Source organism: Anser cygnoides, chromosome 18 (assembly GCF_040182565.1).
Source record: "Anser cygnoides isolate HZ-2024a breed goose chromosome 18, Taihu_goose_T2T_genome, whole genome shotgun sequence".
NCBI classification, from domain to species: domain Eukaryota; kingdom Metazoa; phylum Chordata; class Aves; order Anseriformes; family Anatidae; genus Anser; species Anser cygnoides.
The window spans coordinates 10,579,907-10,602,582 of record NC_089890.1 but is presented as its reverse complement, the minus strand read 5'-3'; the positions used below and the strand labels follow the sequence as shown (position 1 = coordinate 10,602,582).

Sequence of the window (22,676 nt, the reverse complement as noted above, 5' to 3'; positions counted from 1 at the left end):
TTGTAACCAAAGCCATTTCAAACTTCTCATTGTTTTTTAAACTCAATTTGTGTTGCCATAATTTTAAATGATAGATGCAATTTTCATACTTAATTCAGTCACTTGAGTAGGCTTCTGTAACACAGAGCATCTAAATTCTCGTAATCTCTAGATAATCAGAGAGATGTTTTGAATGAAAAGGATGACTGCTTGAGTTCCTAAGATGGCTGGTAGTAGTTGTTATCCTGGCAGGATTATGTCAAGCAGTATTTTGTGGTGGTATCTGCCAATTGCTGATTGTCTCGTTATATTGCTCTATTAAAAGTATGTACTCAGAATATTTAAAAAACAAAACAAAAAAAAAACGAATAACAAACTGATCCCTGTGCTTTGCGACAGTTTTTAATATATAAGCAGTTTACTTTTCCACTGTTGCACAGTAGTTTAAGCATTGAATTTCCAACTTCGTTTCAGTTTGGTGTGCATTTGACTTTTTTCACCATGTGAAAACCATTTTCTATGGTTGGAAACTATTACTTATCCTTAGTGTGAACAACACTTTCTTTGTTCTTTTTTTTTTTTTTTACAGAATGGGTGCAAACTGGTATGCTCCAAACAACAAAGCTCTGTCATCAAAAACAGTGCGCCAGCTTTCTGGTCTGTAGTATTTTAAGCAGTAGTTGAAAATACCTGAGTGGGGGAAGTTGTTCCTCTTTCTGTTTGTCCTTCCTGGAGGAGAGAGGTGAAGCCTTCACTGGGGGCCCGGGTTTGAATCAGGCTCTTCTTTGCTTGCAGCCTTCCCTGTAGGTCTGGGGTTTGATAGCGGCCACGGAGGAAGCTGAAAAACGCTATCACACCAGCTTGGAGCTCTCGTTTTGGATCTGCTCTCTCATAGAACGAGTACCTGATGCTGCTTTTATAGTATAATATTCAATTCTTGAAACCTGTTTGGAAATATTCTTGGCTTTTGGAATGGGAAAGAAAAACTTTTAAGAGCTTTGAAAGCTGCCACAGGGACTCGCTACTTAGCTGGATCAAATCCAAAATGGCAGCCACAGCCTCCTTTCTTCACAGGTGCTTTTTGAAGAATTTAAAGGTCTGTTTTCAGTTCATGAAGTCTATTTATATTTTGTCTATGCTATGAGACTGTATAGCTCAAGGGACTGGTAATGGGATGTGGAGCCTTTTACCATAGACTTGCCAGCCCGCATCTTGCCCAAATTGGCAGTGACAAAGCCGTCAGCCATTTACTGGTGGGGTTGGGCTTATGTTAAATGTGGTTATTTGTCGCACTTTGGTTCCTAGTGGAATAAGTGTCCTGTTCACAGCAAAGTTTGGCTGTCTTTGTTGGCTGTCCTGGGAAAGAGATAAGGCCTGAATTGGCAGGAAGATGAGGCAATATAATCTCTCTGTCCTGAAGATGCTGCTTTCAGTCAAAATCGATACGCGTGGCCTCAGCAATGGTAATAAAGTTTTAAGTTTTATATGGGTAAATGAAAGGTGTTAGCATTAGCCGCAGTTAATTCGGAATTTTATAAGATTGCAAATAGCAGAAGCTTTTGCTGGTGATAGTGTTTGAAAGAAATAATTTAAGTCAAATAAAATCTTGAACTTTGAAACCCTAATGTATTTTTCAGTGCCCAGCAAACCAGCAGCTTGGTTGTTCCTAGTTCAAGGCATGCAACAAAGTGCAATGCCTTGTATGATTTTGTGTTTTCTGTAGAACAGTTAAGATCATGCAGCTTAAAAAAACAATCCATAACAAAAACTTAAGCTACAATAGGTTCCTAAGTATCGGTGTTGTAATCTGCTCTATGTTGGGTTACGTGCAGATTTTTTGTAATCTTTTTTTGTGCTTTTTAGGGAGTTTCTTTACAAAGGAGTTGTCAGTTGTTGGGTGGCATCTTGTATTTTCATTACTAAATCGACGGTGGGGGCCCTATCTTAACGTTTGCTCATTTTTGGCTTGCAGTAGACAGCAGTGTAGAACCTGCTGAGCACGTGAACTGTACCGATGGCTGAATTTATCTGAACAATTAATTGCTTTTTTTTCTTAGTTATGCACAGTATCCTTGGAAAAAATCCTGCGCAAACTGAGAGGAAAGGACACGTTACGTTGCAGCACTACATAGTACAGAGGTCTCAAACCAGAGTTAGGAGCTGAGTGCTTCCAATCTCGTCTTTGTAACCATCTGATTCTGTGGCTGTGGTTAGTCTGTTTATCTTTCTGCTGTTCCCCCCAGCATAAAGTGAAATAGTTATCTTTCAAGTAGTGAATATTAGTTACTAAAAAGTAAAAATATATCCATGAGAAGAGCTGGCTCAGGTTTTCACGGTAGGTGCTAAGGTACAAATAAACTTCGTTTGTATTTGTACGTTTTTAGGCCATTATTTGAAAATCTCGGCTTTAAGGTCTACCAGATCTTGGCATCGCAGGCTAAATAAACATGCTTTCTGGAGTTCAGTGTATTTAAGAGCAGAAACTCAGTTACAGGCAGGTTTGGCCTTCTTAGTATATCTTACTTTTGGGACTGTAACTTTTATTTGAAGTAGATTGGAGCTAGAGCTGATGTGCTGGCATACTTAGAGTAGAAGGAGGTGACTGAATTGGGTTGGATGATTTTATGTGAATCACTTCTTCCGTACTTTTGTTATGCTAGTTCTTTTCCCTCTTGTTTTCATTCATAGCCATTGATGTGCGTACACATGTGAAACAGCATTTTCATGATTTTGGGGAAAAAAACTTTAATTGCCAATAATAATAGTTCCAAAGCTTTTTATTTTTCTTCTTCTCCACTTCCTCCTTTACTCTTCCATAGTGCTGCTGTGTTCTGATGGATAGAAAGCCTGCTGTTTTCAGCTCTCTCTCTCGTGTCCCGTCCTGTCCTGTCTCCCCGTCTCCCCTCCACCTTTTCTCCTTCACTGTGCTCTGCTTTTTTCCAAGCTGTCTTTTCTGGTGTATTCTTTCTGGAGGTTTTTTACCTGTGTGCTTCCCTGCCACCCCCCGCTCTAAACTCAGGATCTGTTAAAAAAAAAACCAACAAACCTTTACTGAGTTGATTTCTGATCATCATTTTTTACGTCTGGTATAGAATCTGGTCAGTAAGTTTGTCAGAGCAGGGGCCTTTAGCTGTCCCAAAGGGAGAATTCCAACTTGTTTTTGCAAAAGCTGGAGTACTGCAGGGTTTTGTGTTGTTCAGATGCTGCTGCTAGCTGGACGAGGAGAATCCATGATGATAGGAACATCTGCCTAATAAAATAAGAGCAGAGTAGATGAAGGGATTAGTTCTCATATTGATTACAGTTTTTAAACTGTTGTGTCCATCAGTTAACATCATTGATGTTAACTCATACCAGTGTGGAACTGCTAACTGTATGCAAACCTAAAGTGGCAAGGACTGGTATTTCCCCAACTTGGTGTAGCTCGCATGTTGTTACAGGCTTACTACAGCAAAGCAGTAGTTCAGTGCGTTCTGTTGAAGCAATAAATGCAAGCTCAGTCTTTACGGAATGGTCAACATCTCTGTAGTCGGTAAGGTTTTCAGAATACTCTTCTGGAAGACTTGTGCTTCTGTGGGGTAAGTTTCATCTGCCCCATTGTCTAGAGCAGTGATAATAAATAACAAGGCTTGGAGTTCAGACTGGTGGTAAGCTAAGGGTGTGAAGTACTATACTTCTGATTTGTTGGTCAAACAGTAGCAGTATTTTAATTTTCTGAGCATGTAAGCTGAAGTGCGGAAAGAAATGGGAACAAATACGAAATGACATTTCAAAAAGTTAACTTGGATTTATAGTTCAGTAATTCATAAGAACCTTGTTTCAAATTGTGTCTATTTCTGATACTGTAAGCTGCTTACTTGGAAAAACTTCATGCCAATGTGTTCACTGCTTTCCCAGCCTCCTTATGTCTGGTTCAAGTTGTTGGTTATTTGGAAATGAGCTTCATAGCGTTGGCCTTTTTCTTCAAGTTTGACATTCCGTATTGGATCCATTACCAGGCAGTTATGAAAATGCATTCTGACTGACCATTTACAGGAAGTCTGGAAATTCTTCTTAACTATTTCTGATTTAATCTTTTCAAGATTGCCATTAGAGACAAGCTTAATTAGTTTTGACCCCCCATTATGAAACATAATTTTCACACCTGGAGAATACGGGATGTACTTAAACATCAAGTTGTCTGATCGTTTACTGCCAGCGTTTGCCACTCTTTCTTAGAAACAAGCTGTATAGAATAAATGTTCGTGGTCTGTATTCCTTGAACTTCTGTTATTTTAGTCAGCAGTCAACTTCAAGCGTTTTCTTCTAAAACGTGTGGTCGTTAATGGTACGTAGTGCTGGGACCTCATTCATGCCTAAGACACGTTTCTAGAGGCAGGCCATCTTTGTTCCTGTAATTTGTGTTATTCAAGACTAAGATACATCCACATTTAGACAAATTGCAAATGGTTGGTTAGAAGGGCAGCGTCTCTTCTATCTGTAAAGGGGAGGAGAGGGAATACCAACTTGCCACCATCTCTGCCACACTCCGTGTTGCCTCTGATCTGAGTCTTCCCCTGCCACCAAAGTCACTGTTCATCTAAAGCAAGTTCAACAAATAAGATTTTTATATCAAAAGTAGGCTAAGAAAGTTAAGTAAGTGCAACATGTTAGTATGGATTCTGTTTGGCTAGACTGGAGGTACTTACTCTGGAGCTCTTTGTATGTATTATATCTTGTTAATGCATTGCAATTACTGAGTTAATAAAGAAATCACAAAACTGGATTTGTCATGTTTTCAAGGACAATTGCATATAATAAAGCTTGTCAGCCTTAGCATACCCTGCCCTTATGAGGTATCACTTGTTGGGCAGAGAAAAGGAATTGCAGAGTATTTCTGAACTAAACTTTTGCCTAAATGTGTGTCGTGGTTGTTTATTTCCTTGAGAATCGTGTTTGCTGTCAGTGTACCTCCATTACATTCAGTGCTTATGCCGTAAAGAGTCTCACCTGCTGCTACCACCGTAATTAAGCTGCGTATTTCAGCACTCAGTAGCTCAGTGGGGAACCAGTTTATTTTTCTATGCAATTGGAGCCTCCTAACCAGCAGTTCTTTTCTCAGTGTTTGAGTGTTGAGCATTTGAGTGCTTTTGGAGATTTCTGGAGAAGATGTCTGTACGGGAATTTGATTTTAAATGAGCTGACTGTGGAACGGAACAATTTCGGGGGATGTATTTTATATGTACACGTTTGTGTGTGTGCATGTGTGCTTTCATATATGTATATTTTTACATTGTACGTTCATGATCTGTATGTATTGCAGATCAGCGGTGAAGCTCAGGAACTCTTCTCTGTTCGCCATGGTCCGGTTCGAGCTGCACGAATCTTACCAGCTCCACAAATCAGTAAGTGTATATATATATATGGTTTATAATTAAGCATAACTTCTTTTTACAGATCTTTGACCAAATCATTGTTAGAACCTGATGTGTAATTATAAACTGTGTCACCTTGACTAAATACCTCTTCATAATAGTGAACTCAAAAATACAGCCCCAGATCTGATGGCTGTAAATTACTTTTTGATTTTGCATCTAGTAAGTTACACTGCTTACTCTTTTTCTCTCTCAAAATTGCATATATTTAGCATTTGACAATGATAGTTGTTACATTAGAAAACTATTCAAATTAGCTCATATTAAATTAAGTTAAAACTTTTAAAAACATGTTTTGGTCTCTTTTTACATGGCTTGGTTTAAATACATCTTTGATTAAAAGTACATGAATGTATCATTGACCAGTATTTGGAATCAGATAAAAGTAAAGCTGTAATAAGAGGCCTTAGATAACTAACACATGAGCTTTAATGATTCAAAATAAAAGGAATTTGTAAAGGAGAAGCTGATTACCATCAGTAGGCTGAAGCGCTATTTTACTGTAAAGCTGGAAAAAAGGAATTATTGAAACTGGGACTCTTGCATGGATGGATTTGGCACATTCCTAGAAACTGATCTTAGTTGGTGATAAGAAGCTCATTCCCAGGTGTGAAAGGAAAGCTTATGGTTTTAACGTGGTGACTTTACGGTAGCAGAACTTAATAGTTTGTCAACTATTTCGTTAAAATACTGTAGTCCTTTGATGCTAGATTCTCTGCGGCATCATGTGCTTCATAGCATAATACAGCATTGTTTCAAAAGTTATTTCATGCAGGCTTGTTTCATGCAGGCTTACTGCAAAGGAGACCTCAAATCTGATTTAACAGGTTATAAGTGTTCTAGTAGCAGGAACGTGGGGCAGTATCTGGAGTTGGCCATGCACACTGCCAGCTCAGATCCGGCAAAGTTTATTAGTTCAGGCTCTGTGCCATGCTGGGGCAGTGAAATGGCTCCTGTAACTGCTCTGGCCTGGCAGCCGTGCTGCAGCGTTCGCACAGCAGCGTTTTGTCTCAGCTACCAAACCAGGCAAGGCCTGACCTGGCCCAGAATCGCAGCACTGGTGGATCTGCAGCCGGGGTAAGATGTCCGTAAAGAACTGAGAGATTGCTGTAAATAACACTAAAAAATGTAGGCACTTATTCTTCTTTGCGGACCCGCTTTAAATCACCCACAAAATTTAGGGTCAGAAATAGTGAGAAAATTACTGTTTCTGATTCCCCTGAGGTTAAAACTTGAGGTGGCTAAAACATGAGTAATTGTAGACAGCCCTTGCTATGCTCAGCCTTTCCCACCGTTACACAGTAGTGCTGTGCTCCAGGTGAGCATTGGGGACCTCTAGCACATTTGGCATGCATTGCCTTGTCTTGAGGCAGCGGGCACAAACAAGTGGGGAGAAAGAAAAGAGCTTTTGTCACTTGTTGAGAAACATTTTTGATCACTGATTCAGGGTATACAAGAATACCTCTGAGTTTGGAAAGACCGTGAATCTCTTGTTAGAGATAGGTAAGAGCTGTTAAATATTTTATAATTCTGTATTTGATAGTTGTGAACTCTGTTTTTACTGTGAACGAGATGCTTGCATTACTGTAGAAAAGAGAGACCAGCATGCAGGCAGTCTTCAGGGAGCATGCTGTTGGCAACAGCCACAACAGTGAGATGAAGGTAGTTGCTAGAGGTAGAATTTTCCAGAATTAGCTGTCTGTTGCTGTCAACAGTGAGGGTCAGAGGGTGGCCATTATTAATAAGAGAAATGACAGTACTGAGCGAATTTGACTGTTAAATTTGGGGGAAAAAATGATTAGTTCAATAGAACCCAAGGAGATCAAGTGTATCCAGGGTACCTTTTTCCTTGGTTAAAGGAGTTGCAGAAACTCCTTTGCCTGGGAGAACTTTGCTTTTCTTTTTGGTAACTAAAGAAGGGAAGAAAGGTCCTAATTCAGATAGAGGTGGTTTTCAAGCCAAGACTGCTGGTCAACCCTTTGCTCCCAAGACCCTCTGAGTGCTGTTGGCAGTTGCAGAAAACAAAACAAAACAAAACAAAAACTTGGGAGAGAGTCAGTGTGGATTGCAGAATGTTGTCTTGCTGTCAGAACATCATTTCTGGCCATTGCCAGTGGGCCAGTGAAATTTAGAAATGGCTGATCTGCAAGATTGCAGCATCACTTTTCCTCAGCTGTATGTTCTTAGTAGGACTGGAATTGTAATGTGATCTTGTGTCATCAAAACAATATCTGTACGTGTGTGCATGTGTACAAATAGGATGCATTTGGCTTTATGTTTGTACGTAGCCTGGAATGCCTTTCCCATTTCAGCCAATAAGCCAGAATGCATAGCAGGTGGTAACACAACCCTCGTTTCCCCGGTCTGAAGAAACAGACTTCTAAGTGAAAGGTAACCATCCCATCGTCATCTTCAAAAATCAGATATTTTTTTCTTTAAATGATTCCTGAAATAAGTAGGAAACAAGCTCATGTCTTTGTATCCCAATTAAAACTTCGCTGGCTTCAGCAGTAGGTATGGCTTTGATTATTCTCTACAGCTTGAAATATAAATGGTTCAAGTTTTACAGGGTAACCAAATTCCCAGCTTAAGAGAGGAGATGAAGTTGCCTAGCTAATATTCAGAATATGGGAACATCTCGCTCTGGATGCTGTCAGTCTTAAAAAGACTAGACCCTGGCACCTTGCATGCCACAAACTGCATTATCAGCTGAGCCATCTGGTTGGCAGGGCTCTTTAACTTGCCTAGCTCTTCCCTTTAAAATCTGTATGCTGTGATTAATTTAATACTTATGTGTGCACAGGTGCCTCGTTTGCTGGTCTCCAAATTTCTGTCTGTTTAGATGCATCAGGCATACAAAAGAAAAAACAAATGTTTGAAGAGAAATTGATGGGACTTCGTGATTATTAGAAGGGAGAAAATATTGTTAGATATAAAACAAAACAGAGCTGGAACTCTGCCAGTTAAATTTAGCTACCGTGCTCTGTGAAGAGGAGACTACAGTTGGTAACATCAATGTAGTTAATGAGAGTGGAAGGGGGGAGAGGCAATAATCAGGCTGTTTTAACTCCCTACTACTCCATTTTACATGGTTCAAATTAGTAATGTCCTCAGTCCTGCTCAAGTTTCTTTGTATTGGGCTTCCTCTCACCCAACACGTAACAGCTGTATTTAGCCACGCTAAGCTGGGTATTCATATTCTTTGTTCAGCAGGTTTTCAGATTTTTTCACTTCCTCTAGATAATGGCTTACTCGTTTTTCTGGGGTAACTGATTACATGGATAGTATTCGTACAATTGAAGTGTTTGCATATTACTAAGTATTCTGACTTGCATATCCCTAGGTTTGTCTTTTCATTTGCACTTCTGTGATATTTATAGGAATATTACCTATTTTGGTTTTCTGTAGTAGTTGTATGTTGTTTGACCTATGAAGTCACTACAAAACAGATTCAGAGCCTGTTTAGTAGTTTTTTTAAAATGCTGTTTTCTCTTTGAGATCCATTGTGTGTACGCTTCTGAAATCACTGCTAAGGAAATAATAAATATACTTCAGATAGGTTTACCTTTCTTTTTTTCCCCTACAAAATCAGAATATTACTGCTTTCTGAAATGAGTTAGTGCTGCGGTCTCCCATTTTTCATTATTTATCCCAGGTCACTTAAAAAAATCCTGGCCAAATACCTGCTTTCTGCCTTGTGCTATTTCATTTATTAAGGTAGGCTTTTATAGCTTAAAAGTCAATCAAGAAACTAGTGCTTCCTACTGAGGGAAGTCCAAAGCCTAATTCTGGAATAGCATTATGTGTGGTAATTCATGGTTCAAGGGTACATGATGACAGGTTGGTGTGTTGAAGTTCAGATCAGTCATTGTCTGTAAAAACCTATTTCCATAGCTCAGCATTATGAAAATAAATTTCTCCAGTGAACTGAATTAATTTATTGCCATTTTCTAGATTATACCACTTGCAGAAAAGATGATATAATAGTCGTACATCTTGCAATGAATTTGACTGTTTAGTCACATTGACTGATAAGGAAAACAAATGCAACTAAGAAAGGAAAGAAAAAAGAAATCAGAGGTATTAAATTATTTGAAACAACTGTGAACCACAGGAAGCTTATGGACAAAGGGTTGAAGACTAGAATTAACTTGAAAAGCTAAAATTTATTGGGGGACAGACTAGTTTTGCATTTCAAAGTCTAAGGTTAAAAAAAAAAAAGTTCTACAGAAGATTTATCTCTGCGCTCTCCTGCTCACATCTTTGATTTTGGTAAAATAAAATTTGAACCTCAAAAGCTGACTCAACTTTACAGGCAGGTATACTTAAAAGAGCTATAATATTTAGGTTGCTTTCTAAGGGAAGGCAGATGTGAGTTTTGTATATATTCAACCACTTGGGTGGCTTAGTGGTTTTAAGTCCCAGAAGGCCAAGATAATTGCACGGTACATACAGCAGAGGAGCTAGCCCTACGAGTTGAACAAGCAGTAGCAGTTTGGAGGTAGATTTGGGTTGGTGTAAGTTGGTCATGCAGGTGTGCGTTCACATTTGGCTGTTTTTAACTGCTAGGTGCGTTGTTCCGGTGTAATGAGCTCATCTTGGTGGATTATAGAAATTACAGAGCAGAATTCTGAAGCGCAGGAAGTAACCCTTTTTATAGATATCATTGGGAAGAATTTTGGAACATGACATGTTAAAATACTAATTTATTTGAAGCTCTGTGGACTGACCTGCATGCTCCCATTTCAGCTCTGGCCACATCACATCAATGTTCTAGACCAGAAGACCTTCACCTTTCACCATGTTAGACTGCTGTGTCTTTTAATTTTTTCAAACAAGAGTCGATCAAAATAAAATACCTCCATCTGTCTTCAGTTAATGTGTGGCTCTAGAAACATTGATCTCTAGCAAATGTTTCGAGGTCATCTTTTTCTTTATTTAGTTGTCCAAGGATAAAACTATGGTGTTTTGCAGAAGACAAAGCAAATTTCTGTAAATGCGTATAGCTCTGCCTCTTTCACCAGAAATTTTTTAATGTTTGCACTGAATTTGGAGCCATCGTTCAGAGTTTCCCTGTGGGTGTGCTGGCAGCAGTTTGGTCCAGTTCTCCAGAACTGTCCGTTAAAGTCAAAGCCAGAAACAAATGCACAGACACTTCCTCCAGCAAGTGCCACTCCATGTCGCTGCTGTCTCTGCCTAGGGCTTGTTCTTGTTTTCCCGAGCTTCTTTTTAGGCAACTTGCATGTTCTCGGCAGTCGTCTTAGGGCTTGACTGCCCTTTCGGACAGACATCGTTTGCACATCGATTCTAATGGCTCTAAATACTGTGCTCATTGCATGCAGCCAAGATGTGCCAAGATAATGTTCTCCAAGCAGCTGCTCTGCTTGTTGCAGTTGCTTCTAGCAACTCTGCTGTCTGGTTAGCTCTGAAAAGGGGGTGGTGGAATGGGCTGAGGAGGCAGTAGATACCAAAATTCAGCTGGAGTTGGTGGGGGTGCTAATTTCTGGGGGATGCAGGAAACAGGTATGGTGCTGCAGGTGTTGGAGAGGGACTTTGATAGGTAACGTGTCTGGGGGTGCTGGAAGTAGAGGGAGATACAGTGACGAAAAGCTGTGGTCTGGACCAGGAATCCTAAAGGAGCAGAGGAAGGTCTGCATGAAGAACAGGAGTCACAGCCCCATTGATCAGGCATGATACTGAGTACTGGAATTAGTGCTTATCTGTGCAGGAGATAGAGCATTTATAGATGCTACCCTGAAGCCGAGGAAGGAATACACACGCCACTTTTAGGACTCGCTCAAACCTCTTCACTTCAGTTTCAAGTAGCACGTATGTTTTTTTTTGCTTTCAATAACAAATGCACAACAAAGCAGTCACAAAATGGTGGTAGAGATTAAGAAATGTTAAAGTTTTTTCCCTTTTTTTCCCATGAATGGAAGAAGCAAACAGGGAGTGAAAACCTTATGTAAGCAGTGCCAGCCACGTGGCTCAGGGCACGTCCAGATCCTGGTTGTCTCCTGCTCTGACGTGGCAGGACTGTGAACGCAACACAATTTTCAAGTAACAGCAGTAAAAGGGTTAAGTCGAGCAGGAGATGCACTGCATTATTGAATTGACGGGATCTCTGGAATCACATACCAGAAATATGCTCTGCATGCATGGATGCTGCTGCTAAATAGGTCACAGTTTGATACTTAGATAGTGAATTTCTTGCTCAAGGGAAACAAGGGTACTTTGCATAGCTTTTGAGTTCGTGTGAAAATCAAGGGGGTTTCTTTTTTTCCCCCCAGGTGTTCTGTTGTTACTGTTTTTGTTACTGGCATTGCCGAGAGGCCTTAGGAGGTCCGAGGGCTGTCTGTTCACAGTCTCATCAGGAGTACAGCACATAAGCTGCTCTGAGCTTGTGTGGATAAACTTTTGACTTCGTAAAGTTGTAAATGTTGATTTTTATGGAATTTCATTTAGCCATTTTTTTTTATAGTTTTAAATATACTAACAAGTTGGATTTAATAAAAAGGCACATATATGTGATTTAGCTAAATGGAGCTGTAGATGCGGCGGGGCTTATTTGGCAGGAAGCACAGTTTTCATTACTTTAATTGTGTGATTTGTCAGGATTTCCAGCTTTTTGTAAATGCTGTAGTGTTATATGACAGAATTAAAAGGATTTAGAATAAAAGGAGTTTAAGAAAAAGACTTCGCAACAGGATTTCAATACTTTTTGTATTTGAGGGATTTAGCTAGCTGTTTTTCATTTCAATCATCCTGCTGCATTTGGTTAAACACTGTGTGGAGCAGGTGTGTGCCACGTCAGTATATCGCACATGCAAATAAACACAATTTTACAAATAAAAATTAATCCACCATAACTTGGAAGATTAAATTCCACCCCGGAACTAGGCAGGGTTTGCTGACTCCATTAAGCACTGCAGAGAACAATACACGTCGCTTTTTGCAATCTCACGAACAGGCCTGCTATTAACCTGATTTAATGCACCGCAGAGTCCTCAAAATAATGATCCATTTCTAGAGTATTAATATTTACATTCTGAAAGTATAGATTTGAAGAATGAGATGAGTTTTTTGACAAAGGAGACCTTCAATCATGACAGACTGAAATCAGCACTTAAGCACCTGGTGTACAAATTTTGCAAATCTGTATTGTAGGTATTAAAAACTACTGTTCCTATTTCTGTGCTGTCGTTTTCCTCTACTCTCCACCAACTTTTCTTCTCCTCAATCCCTCTTCCTTGTTAACCTTAACAAATAAACATTTGAATTTATGTGTCTAATACATCCTGATTTAAAAAAAAAAAAGGTATAGTTAAATACTTCAGGTAAATCCTGGCTCCACTTAAATCAGTGTCCAAGCCCTGGTAGTCAGCATTTCCCCGTAGTGCCGAGAGGCTGGCTAAGTGAACACAAACAAATGGAGTTCCTCTGTTACTTGTACTGAAGCAAACAAATGGGTTGCCAGACCCTTAAGAAGAGCGTATGTTTCATTTATCAATTTACAGGTCAGTACATACAGTACAGGTATGACTCATAAAAGACCTTGAAATAATAGGAATAAAAGGAAAATACATTTGGCTCTTCTAGGTTACTTGTAAAACTATTGTTGATGGGGAAATTATTGACGGGACCCATTTAACTTCACAAATACCCAAATGTGGAGGAGGGAAGAATTATCCTTGTGTAGATGAGAGTACTGTACAGATTTTGTTACAAATTAATTGCATGTACCTGGGTTATTAATAATTAACAGAGACTGTTACGTGAAAATGTATATTGTTAATTGTTGTGCCTTTCTGGATAATTGATTTAGTGCAACTACGCCAGTGTTTGGGAATTAATTATGAACAGAGTATATCACTAATATTCTTCATAGATCAAAAGTTTTGATGTATAATGGAGACAAAAACGGTTCATTTTTCACCACAGGCATAGATATAGATAGATAATGTAAAAGGCAAAGGTTGAAAGAAATTGGAGGAAGTTCAGCAGTGGTGGTGGTGGTTTTTGTGTTCTTTGGGTTGGGTAGAAATGTACCCTGAAATTTACTAAAACATTGTTCAAAAACAAAGATAGTGTTGATTCAATTCTATTTTTATTTCTGTTCACATAGCAGTAAGGCAAAGTTCTCAAAACTTTTAAAACCCCCTTTTAAGCAGCGTGGTGGATCGAACAGCTCGGTGGCTCTGGAGCCCGGGTGTAAGGGCAGCGTAGGACGATGAACACGCGGTGACAACTGCCTGCCTCTGCTGCCAGCTGGGCAGCACCTCTGCATCCAGGGCAGGCAGAGGTGTCTGGGCGTGTGCCGGGCGCTGTGCTCTTGGTACCCAGCGAAGGGGATCTAACAAGTATGTCGGGAATGTTGTAAGAGACCTGCTCTGTCTGCAGTGAGCAGCGGGCACAGCCGGAGTCTCGCTGGAAGCTGGTGACAGAGTTTAGGAAGGCTGTTTTGAATTTAATCCTGTGTTTTCTTGGGCACGTAGCGTGGGGGTAACGCTTGGTCCTGCTTTGGGCAAGCACTTGGAGCCCAGCTTGTCGCATGCTGAAGAGGGTGGCTGCTGTTACGCTGCACTCTTTTGGTTAACGCTCTTAGACTCCGCTTACACCTCAGCAGAGTAAATTGGAAACCAATGTGTGAAACCCACGCAGAGTTGGTGACAGCCTTATTTCAGACAACTTGGGTAAAACAATGGAAAGTTAGCAAGTGCTACTTGTCATTTCTTACAGCTGCAGAATTCTTAACCCCAGCTGAAATGAATAGAAAAGAACTCAAAATCCCAGCCAGATTTTGCTACTTGTTTTGTTACTCATTGCTGTCTTCTTCAAGAGCAGTTGTTCCACTGTTCATGACTGCCTGTTGTTGGTATTTCTATCACTAATCTTGCACAGGCTGTTGAGTTTTGCATTATATATTAAATGTTCTTCCAGTATATTGCCCCTCCAGTGTGTGAGCACTTTGAAAGGTAATGCAAACGGTATATAGTGATTTGCTTTTTCTTTTTTTTTTTGCTTTATCTCTTATTAGGTACTCAGAAATGTGATAATTTCTCTGAGAAGAGGCCTCTTCTTGGTGTGTGCAAAAGCATCGGATCTTCAGGGTATGAATATTTTTCATTAATAAAATTGTCTATATAGATTGTAATGTCATCTAAAAGTGTAACCGTAGAAAATTACTTTAAACTCTGTCCTGGTTTTGCTCATGGGATAACACCATGAGGTGCTTTTAAACCTTTTTTTTAATGTCAGCACACATTGACATAACTTCAGCTTTATGCGAAGAGTAAAAAGTGAAGATCATTGCTACAAAATAGATGATGAGCTATTTTATTTCGTTCTCAGTGTAGTCACAATTTTGTGATTAGCCTTTTCTGATATTAATCCTGAAGAATTACTGCTCAGAAGTGTCTGAAGCAACCTCTGTCTTGAAAAGTAATTAAAAGATGCTTTCAAGCAGCAGTCATATTCCAAATGAATTCCAAGTACCAAGCAAGCTCATTGTTACAGTCACTCACTGTTTATTACCAAAATACATTTTAAATCTACTTCTTTCAGTTATGAAGTTATTTTAGTCGTCTTGTTTCATGCTCTCTGGATAGTATTGTATCACTCCTCTTATAAAAGAAGGTCTTAAAACTTTTTATGACTGTGTTAGATACATTTATTCTGACAGAGCTAAGAATTTATACCTATACCTTGTGGAGAATGCTTGCTTTTCAAGGCTAATCCTCTACACACATTTAAAGGCTAAACAGTTAAAGTAAATCTTCTTACAGTAGTAAGACTAATTATGTGCCACACCTTTTTTGGTTAAGAATTTAATCGCTCTGGATATGAAGGAAGACAACCAATCCTCTGTAAATTTCCTAAGGACATTTCTGTCTGTGTATTATCACCGTTAATGTTACTGCTCTTAAATGTTTTAAACAAAAACTGTGTGGGGTAGAGAGCTGAAATTTCCTTTAGTTGATGTGTTTACAACTTGTAATACTGCTCAAAGTGCCATTTCTTCTTCTTCTTTTTTTTTTCTTTTTTTTTTTTTATCCCCCTTAAGGGTTTGTAATCTTGTGAATAACTTTTTCTAAATAGGAATGCTTGTTACCACTGATGCAAATATTGCTCTTGGAGGATTTTCTGTCTTAATCCAAACAGTGAATTTATATATGTAAGGGGTATGTTGGATGGAAAAAAAATCCTTCATACCCTTGTTTTAGAAGTGAGATAGCTGAGAAATGAACAGGCTGTAAGGTACATTATTTTCACTGTGTTATTGTGTTCCTTAGTTAATGGGAAATACTTCAAAGATGGTTGGTAGTTTCTGCGTTTTTACCAAAAAAAAAAAAAGCTTATGTTTCCAAAATGAATGGATAAGCTTGTGTTAATATTTATCAGTAGTTAAATATCTGCAAATTGAAGGAAGAATTTTAAATCAGTCTTTCAGCTCTGACCAGAAGACTAGAATGCTATTAAAAAAAGACTGTGCTACAGGCTCACCTTTACCCAGTTAATGGTAATTTGTTCATGGTGATAAATCTTTAGGAAATTCTGAAACACTTCTCAACGTTTACTGATCATGGCAAGTTATTTTTGAAAGAGTCGTTGCAAATGACCTGTTTTGTCAGTACCTTTCAGGTTAAGAACTCGTTGATAGTTTGTCCTCAACTGGAGTAAAACCCTGGCTTAAGGACCGTGGTTTTGGAATATATATTATTTCTTTTAAATTTGCTCAAATGTCGCTTTATTCTGTTAAATTCATAGCTCATGTGATTACATTTCTTAATGATTATTATGCATACAGAAGAGTTTGCATAGGACATTAAAACAGCTGCGTCATGAGCAGCGTCTGAATCTGAGTCGCAGTTTTAGTTCTTTTTTTAACTTGAAGTTTTGTTCTGAACATGCCCTGTATAGCTTACTGGTTGTGGACAGATATAAAACTCCTTGTTTAATCATATATCTGAAGAAAGTACTACATTTATTCTAGAGCATTTATTCCAAAGCACTTGATATTTTCACTACAGTCATCTCTTCTCCTGCTTTGGCGATTATGCTGGCTATGGCATGAAATACAGCAGCTGTCAGCACACTAATGAAACTGTGAAGTATAGGGAATAGGAGGCCCGCTCTGTCTACTGAAATGGCAGTGGTAAAATAATCAGTAAAATGATGTAGCACTGATAGTAAAATATTTCTCATTTAACAGAAAGGTAAACTGAGTGTCTAGAAGACTGAATGATTTTCTCAAAGGCATCTAGTCCAAAGCAGATCCAGAAGTGAAATCCAGGTCTTCCAGCACTCCATCTGTTATGCTGATACATTAAACCACGTTGTCTTTAATATAAACTGAATGAGATTGGACGTGGTTATGACAATGGGTCAACGTCCCTATCTTTGCAAGATGTAGTCTGAAAAGGAAAACAATTCAGTCAGCACAGTCCCTAATGCTGATGTGTCATGCCATTCGGGAACGCTTCTGCATTGGAAGTCTGTGCTTCTCTGTGGACTTTCAACAGTCCTCTGGCCTTCTTCCATTTGGATTTTATGTGGGATCCTGTCATTACTCAAGGGGAATGATTCTGGGAAAAAAGGGGTTGTGATTTCAGCCTTGATCATCATAATTTGGGCTTTCATTTACAGTTCTTCAAAATTTCTGACATCTTTTCAGGATGCTCTGTTCAAATCTTGCTGCTGTTGTTACTCTTTTCTCAGAACATCCTGACAATTTTGACATTGCCAAAGAATTTTATTGTGCTTCTCTGTTATCAGTAAATACGGCTAATATGGTTAACATTTTGGAAAAGTTGGTGACTGGCACCATGACTTAGTTTTGAAGGATGTTTTTGGACCCTGCTGTATCTAAATTCTTTTCTGTGTCAGTCATTTACACAAAATCCATTTTCTGTAGCTCTTCTAAAAAGGTCTTTGAAATTGTTAAATTTTTTGGATGGAACGTGAAGAATAAGTGCATTATACACCCAATTTTTGATTAAAAAAACAACTGTTATTAGCTATTCAGTACAGTTTAGGAATTGCTGTGAATTGTCACATGCTGTCCTTGACCTGAAAAAAACATGTTTTAAAGAACTATTTATATTTTATGTACACAGTCCTGCATGTTAGAGGAGTGATTGTTTCTTAAATGTATTGATATCTTTTGTGATTTTAGGGAATCATGTACATATATTCAAATGCATAAAAATCTTTCGAGAAACTTAAATTCAGTATCTATTAATGTGTGGGAGTTCTAAGTGTTAAAGATACCAAACCATTAAAGTACTATAAATCTAATAGAATACAGTTTATATCTAGATCTACTGCACTATCTTTTCATAATGGTTTTTAATAGTATTTTATCTTTTAGGACTATATCAATGAGATACTGACACCTTCAAGTTAGGAGCTGGGATTTCCTGGTTCTGACCACTAGTCTGCATTAGTGGTCACTGTCAGGAAATTCTTTTCTTTTCCTTTAGCTGTAAAGCAGATATGCTATAATGAGGAAAACATGATAAAAAAATATTTTTTTAATGTAGAACGCTCATCAGTCTGAAATACCAAGAGTTTTCAAGTTGTAAGGAATTAATAGCTTCAAAAAACATCACCAATGTTAAATAACTTCGGTACTTTCTCTGATGTACACTGTACTTTAATGGAAGGAAACTTAACGAATAGTTTTATCTGTGATACAATACTAGGGCTTCTTTCCCTCATTATGAAATAGAGACGAGTATAAAAATATTATACAACACAATGTTTGTCTAAAATCAGCGTTTGAACTTGTCAGTCTTGACATTTTTTCAGTGTCATTTACAGAGTGAAAGATTTCTTTGGTGACTTAGAAATAAACTAGTGTTCCCCTGAGATCCTCTCATATGTTCATGAATTACAGACTTTTGACTACTGTAAAAAAAAAAATAAAAAAAAAAGCTTTTAAAAATTTTAGTATATCTCCCAAATATTTAACAATATATTAACTTAAAAATAAGCTTCTGGATAACTTCACATGTGGATTGCATCTCTTCTGTACTGTGACCTAATGTAGTAGTCATTGATATGATCTCTGCTGATAAAACTTGACATTCTTTTGAAAATCCGGTCTAAACCTTCAGTTTAATATTTTTTAATTTTGTATCTTAATTTCTTTGTGATTGTCATGGTTGGGAACCTGCATTAACATTTTTATTCTGTTTATTAAACCTTTCCACTAAACTAAAATCACCAAGACTTGCCATTTGGAGAATTCACAATGAATTTTTTTTTATTTCAAACGATTTAAACAGTTGCTTAATTCAGTGTAAATCTGAACTTCCTAGTCTTATGCCAGGGCTTTAGAAAGAAATATTCATGCTTTCAGGATCTGATAGTGATGCTTCTTTGAAGTGATGGGTATGCAGTGTGAATTCTCTGCATTCTGTTCTAGTTCCTTGCTTGACTTTATGCTGATGTGGACGTGTCTTACTGTATCACAGAACTTTGTGTAACAGGCATAGAGAAAAATGAGATTCATTAAAAAAGCAGTAAGAAATAATCTGGTGGCCAACCAAAGCTCGTATATTCTTTAAATTTGATTACTCTAAGAAGCCTCTAAGATGAAAAATCTCAGTGTAATTCCAGCATGTAGAGAATAAGGTAAATTTAAGATTGCCAAATATACCAAACTGACAGTATTTGGCAAATAGGAAACAATAAGTTTGAATTCCCTCTAAAGTAATCAAAAATGAAAAAATGACCTTTAACTACAAGGATCAAGGTTTAGGCTCTATTCAGCTAACTTGAGAGCTGTGAACATAGATGTCAAATAAGAAAGTCTCGTGCCCCGTAGACAAAATGCATCTTTTCTATAATAAATTTCTTTGAAATGAAGTGGTAAAGCTGTATTGTGATGATGTATGCAGTGAAGAATAACTGCTACTGTGAAATTAATTTCTGGCACCTGCTTTTTGTAAAAGTTCTGTAGATGTGCCACTAATCTCGCTCTTTGTATTTCCCACAAGTATTTTACCAGGGGAGAGGAATTTGGTGTTTTCTAAACTTTGGCCTTGTATCTGAGCTTCTGACTAACTTTCAATATATACATTTTTTGTATTTTAAAAGTCAAATTTTCCATCTAGTAAAACGACTGAAACATCTAGCATGGTTTCGCTATATAATCTTTTCAAAATAACAGTTTTCTCAACCCCCAAAAAGGATGCAGTCTTGACACATAAATGGGAAACAGATTGTGTTTTTTGGCTGATGCTATATGCTGGTTTAGATGTTGGTTCAGTCAACTTTGGTCTTAGATTACAAGATTTGCAAATTAAAGGAAAACCAAAAAGGAAAGAACATCTGCATAAATTTTGTCTTTGTGGAATTCTGTCCAGGCATGCTTATTTTGTTCTGGCTGATAGGATAAACAAATCTTCACACACATGCGTGCACACACACACTAATGGCTTTTGGTTCATATTAATGAATTCTGTAGGTAGTAAAACATCAGTGAATAATCTCTAAACAGATATCCCCCCCAAAAAAAATAAAAAAAGAAAAGAAAAAAGAGCTAAGTTCTAATGGTGGCCACAGAACTGCAATGCAGAACCAGTCAGTGTAAGTTGTTGGGAGCTATCATTTTAAAGACAACTAGTTAAAACCAACTGTGTTAAATAGAAATATATTCCTGCTTGCTTGGTGTGGGTTGTTGACACTGTGGTTTGGAGCATACTGGATCTGTAGAACACCTCTGGATATACCAGATGGGTCCGAAATATGTGCTTTTTTTTCCCCTCAGATGTAAGTGTGCAGATATTTTATATTAAAGTTAATGCTTCAAATGTGGCTAATGTAGATGTTTAAGAGGAAATTGAACAGTGTAATTTTGTTTTAGTTTAGATTATTAAGAAAAACATCACAGTTTTGAGGGATTCAGAATCAGTAATGCAAATCTGCCCTTGAGTAGGCTCTGTAAGTAACAAGAAGGCTAACAAAGCAGAGATGGCCATGTCAGGAGGATAAAAATGTGTGTGGAGGTGCCGAAAGGGAGAAGGGGACAGAGGGCAGAGGACAGGGGTGAGAAGTTGCAGTCTCTTACATGTGAAACCACCTCTCCAGAGTATACAGTATTGTAAATAGATACAAGAATTTAAAGTATTTCAAAGTACTTTTCCTCCGACACAAAGTATTCTGATGACTCATGTTTGCCCCCATCCTGCTTAATTGTGAGCTACCAAATCTTGTTTCTACTCTATTTTTTCTGTTGTTTTTCTTTTTGATTTCTCTATTAGCTAAGTCATTTTTAACGCATAGGGGACAAAATTCTTGTAATAAAATGCAAACCAGTATAGCTAAAGGAATGTGTCAGTGCAGCTATGGGCTTACAGCAACGTAGGCTTTAGACTACATTTCTGTGATTCAGCAAAGACAAAATTCCTGCTCATCTTGTCCACTTGTACTGCTGCTTCTGTGCTGCTGCTTTCTGCAGCCCTGGGCTGTGTCACTTCAGCTGCTTGTAGAACCCGGCAGTAAGGAGATGACGGAAGCAATCCTAGTTTAAAATAATGCTCTGATTTTACTTTGTTTTTCTTTAATATGGATTATTTCGGTCACCTACTTTGCAAATGATTGTGTGCAAAATTGCAAGGTGCGACTGAGAATATAGTCACTTGCAGCGTGAAGGTGGGGATGAACACAGTCTGCAAAATACTTCATCAAAATACTTGATAGTTTGGTGCACTTGTTCTTTGTCCAAACAGCCAAAGGTAGATGCATAAAAGATGAAGAATTTGTGCCAAAATGTCAACCAGTGGCCTGTGCTGCCAGCCCATAACATGTGTTAGGTTCTTAGCATACATTTTTAGAAAGACATATTAATTGAATGACTTCAAGTGATAGAAGGTTTTGAACGACGTTAAGAATTGGATGGAGGTCATTTAAGGGCAGGAGAAGTAAGAGGTAGTCTTCTTTTAATCATGGGAGGAGGAAGGAAATAAGGGCAAGTTAAAGAAGGAGGAGTAGGTTTGAGCAAACAAAATGTCCAACTTTTTTCCCCTGCTGATCAGTTTACAAGGCAAATCAATTGACAGCAGATTTTCAGGAAGCACGCTTTATTAACGTGGCTACTGTAGATTAAAACCTCCTAACCTTAACACAAAATTAACTCAGGAACCTTTCTGTAGGAGTGTTAAGATTTAGGTAGAAAGCAACTTTACACAAATAAGGTGAGAAACGATGCAAGTAAAGCCTTAATGTTTTCTCATAATAATATTGTAAAATCAAGACCCTGTTCCTTGCCTGGCACACTGACTAGCTAATGCTGAAATCCGGTGTCTAATTCTAAGTGTCCGTGCCTTTTAATGTTTAAAATTAGCTGGCTCTGAAATAATTTGTCAGGGACAAAGAGTGAAGCTTTCTCAGGGAGGGTTAAAAAAAAAAAAATAGCTATAGTAAATGAAATTCTTGGTCCCAGTTCTCACACTCCTTGGAGTAACTCTCCCTGGAATATTTCTACTGGAAGGCCATTGCAAATGCAGTGGGTATGCTCTAGGCTTTCCAGCTTATGCCAGAGACCGAATCATGCGATTGAATGTGTGACGGGTGTATCCGCTCATAATCAAGAGGATAAAATACAGCACGTTTTTCCCAAATTGCCAACAGTTGGACTGTACAGATGGTTTATGACTGTCAGTTGTTGTATTGGACACCATGAGATAGATTCATGAAGTTTCTTAAAAATTTTTGGTCTTTTATTGAAGACTTTGCAAAATCCATTCTTTTTTTTAACACTGTCAAGGGTGTATAGGTTTAAATTTCTAGAGAATAAAATATATTTACTCTTATTTTCAGGGTTCAGAGGAATATTTGGCTCTTATGGTGCCTTGTAATATTATCTCCCTTCAAAGTAAAGCAAAAATACTAGAAAATAGACGTTTTCATTGCTTCATAAAGTCTCAGCTTGGTTCGAACAGCCTAGACAACATGGATTTTGTTTTGTGACAACTTCCTAATTTTTCAGCGTTGTTTCCCTTTTTATTGAACAGAAATGCAAATGCTGTAGCTTGGCAAGTACAGTAACAGCTCAACCAACCAGCACGTCTTAAGCTTACTCCAAAAAAACTTGCGTTTGTTTTTCCTGGCGATAAAAAGATGATAGGGATTGTAGGGATTTTGTTCTAAAAAGAATAGCAAAACCTTTTAAGTTGGGTAAAGCCCTCTCGTTTTTGTTATCTCTTTGAAGGAGCGAGTCCCAAAGGCTCTCGTACCGATGAGAAACTGTAAGCATCGTTAACTGCAAAATGTGCT

The 22,676-nt window shown here is 38.1% G+C and overlaps 1 protein-coding gene across 12 annotated transcripts in view; it reads left to right on the top strand.

The window, feature by feature from the left end:
• The window catches only part of BCAS3 (BCAS3 microtubule associated cell migration factor), a 357,486-nt gene that overhangs the window by 13,057 nt on the left and 321,753 nt on the right, over positions 1 to 22,676 (top strand). For all 12 annotated transcript variants that reach the window (XR_010825687.1, XM_066979600.1, XM_066979597.1 and 9 more), the window contains exons 6-7: positions 5,282 to 5,363; positions 14,431 to 14,503. Coding sequence is in view for 11 of the 12 variants with exons in the window: in XM_066979600.1 (XP_066835701.1) it covers positions 5,282 to 5,363; positions 14,431 to 14,503 (155 nt within the window). In the remaining variant the exon portion in view is untranslated. The remainder of the gene's footprint in view (positions 1 to 5,281; positions 5,364 to 14,430; positions 14,504 to 22,676) is intronic.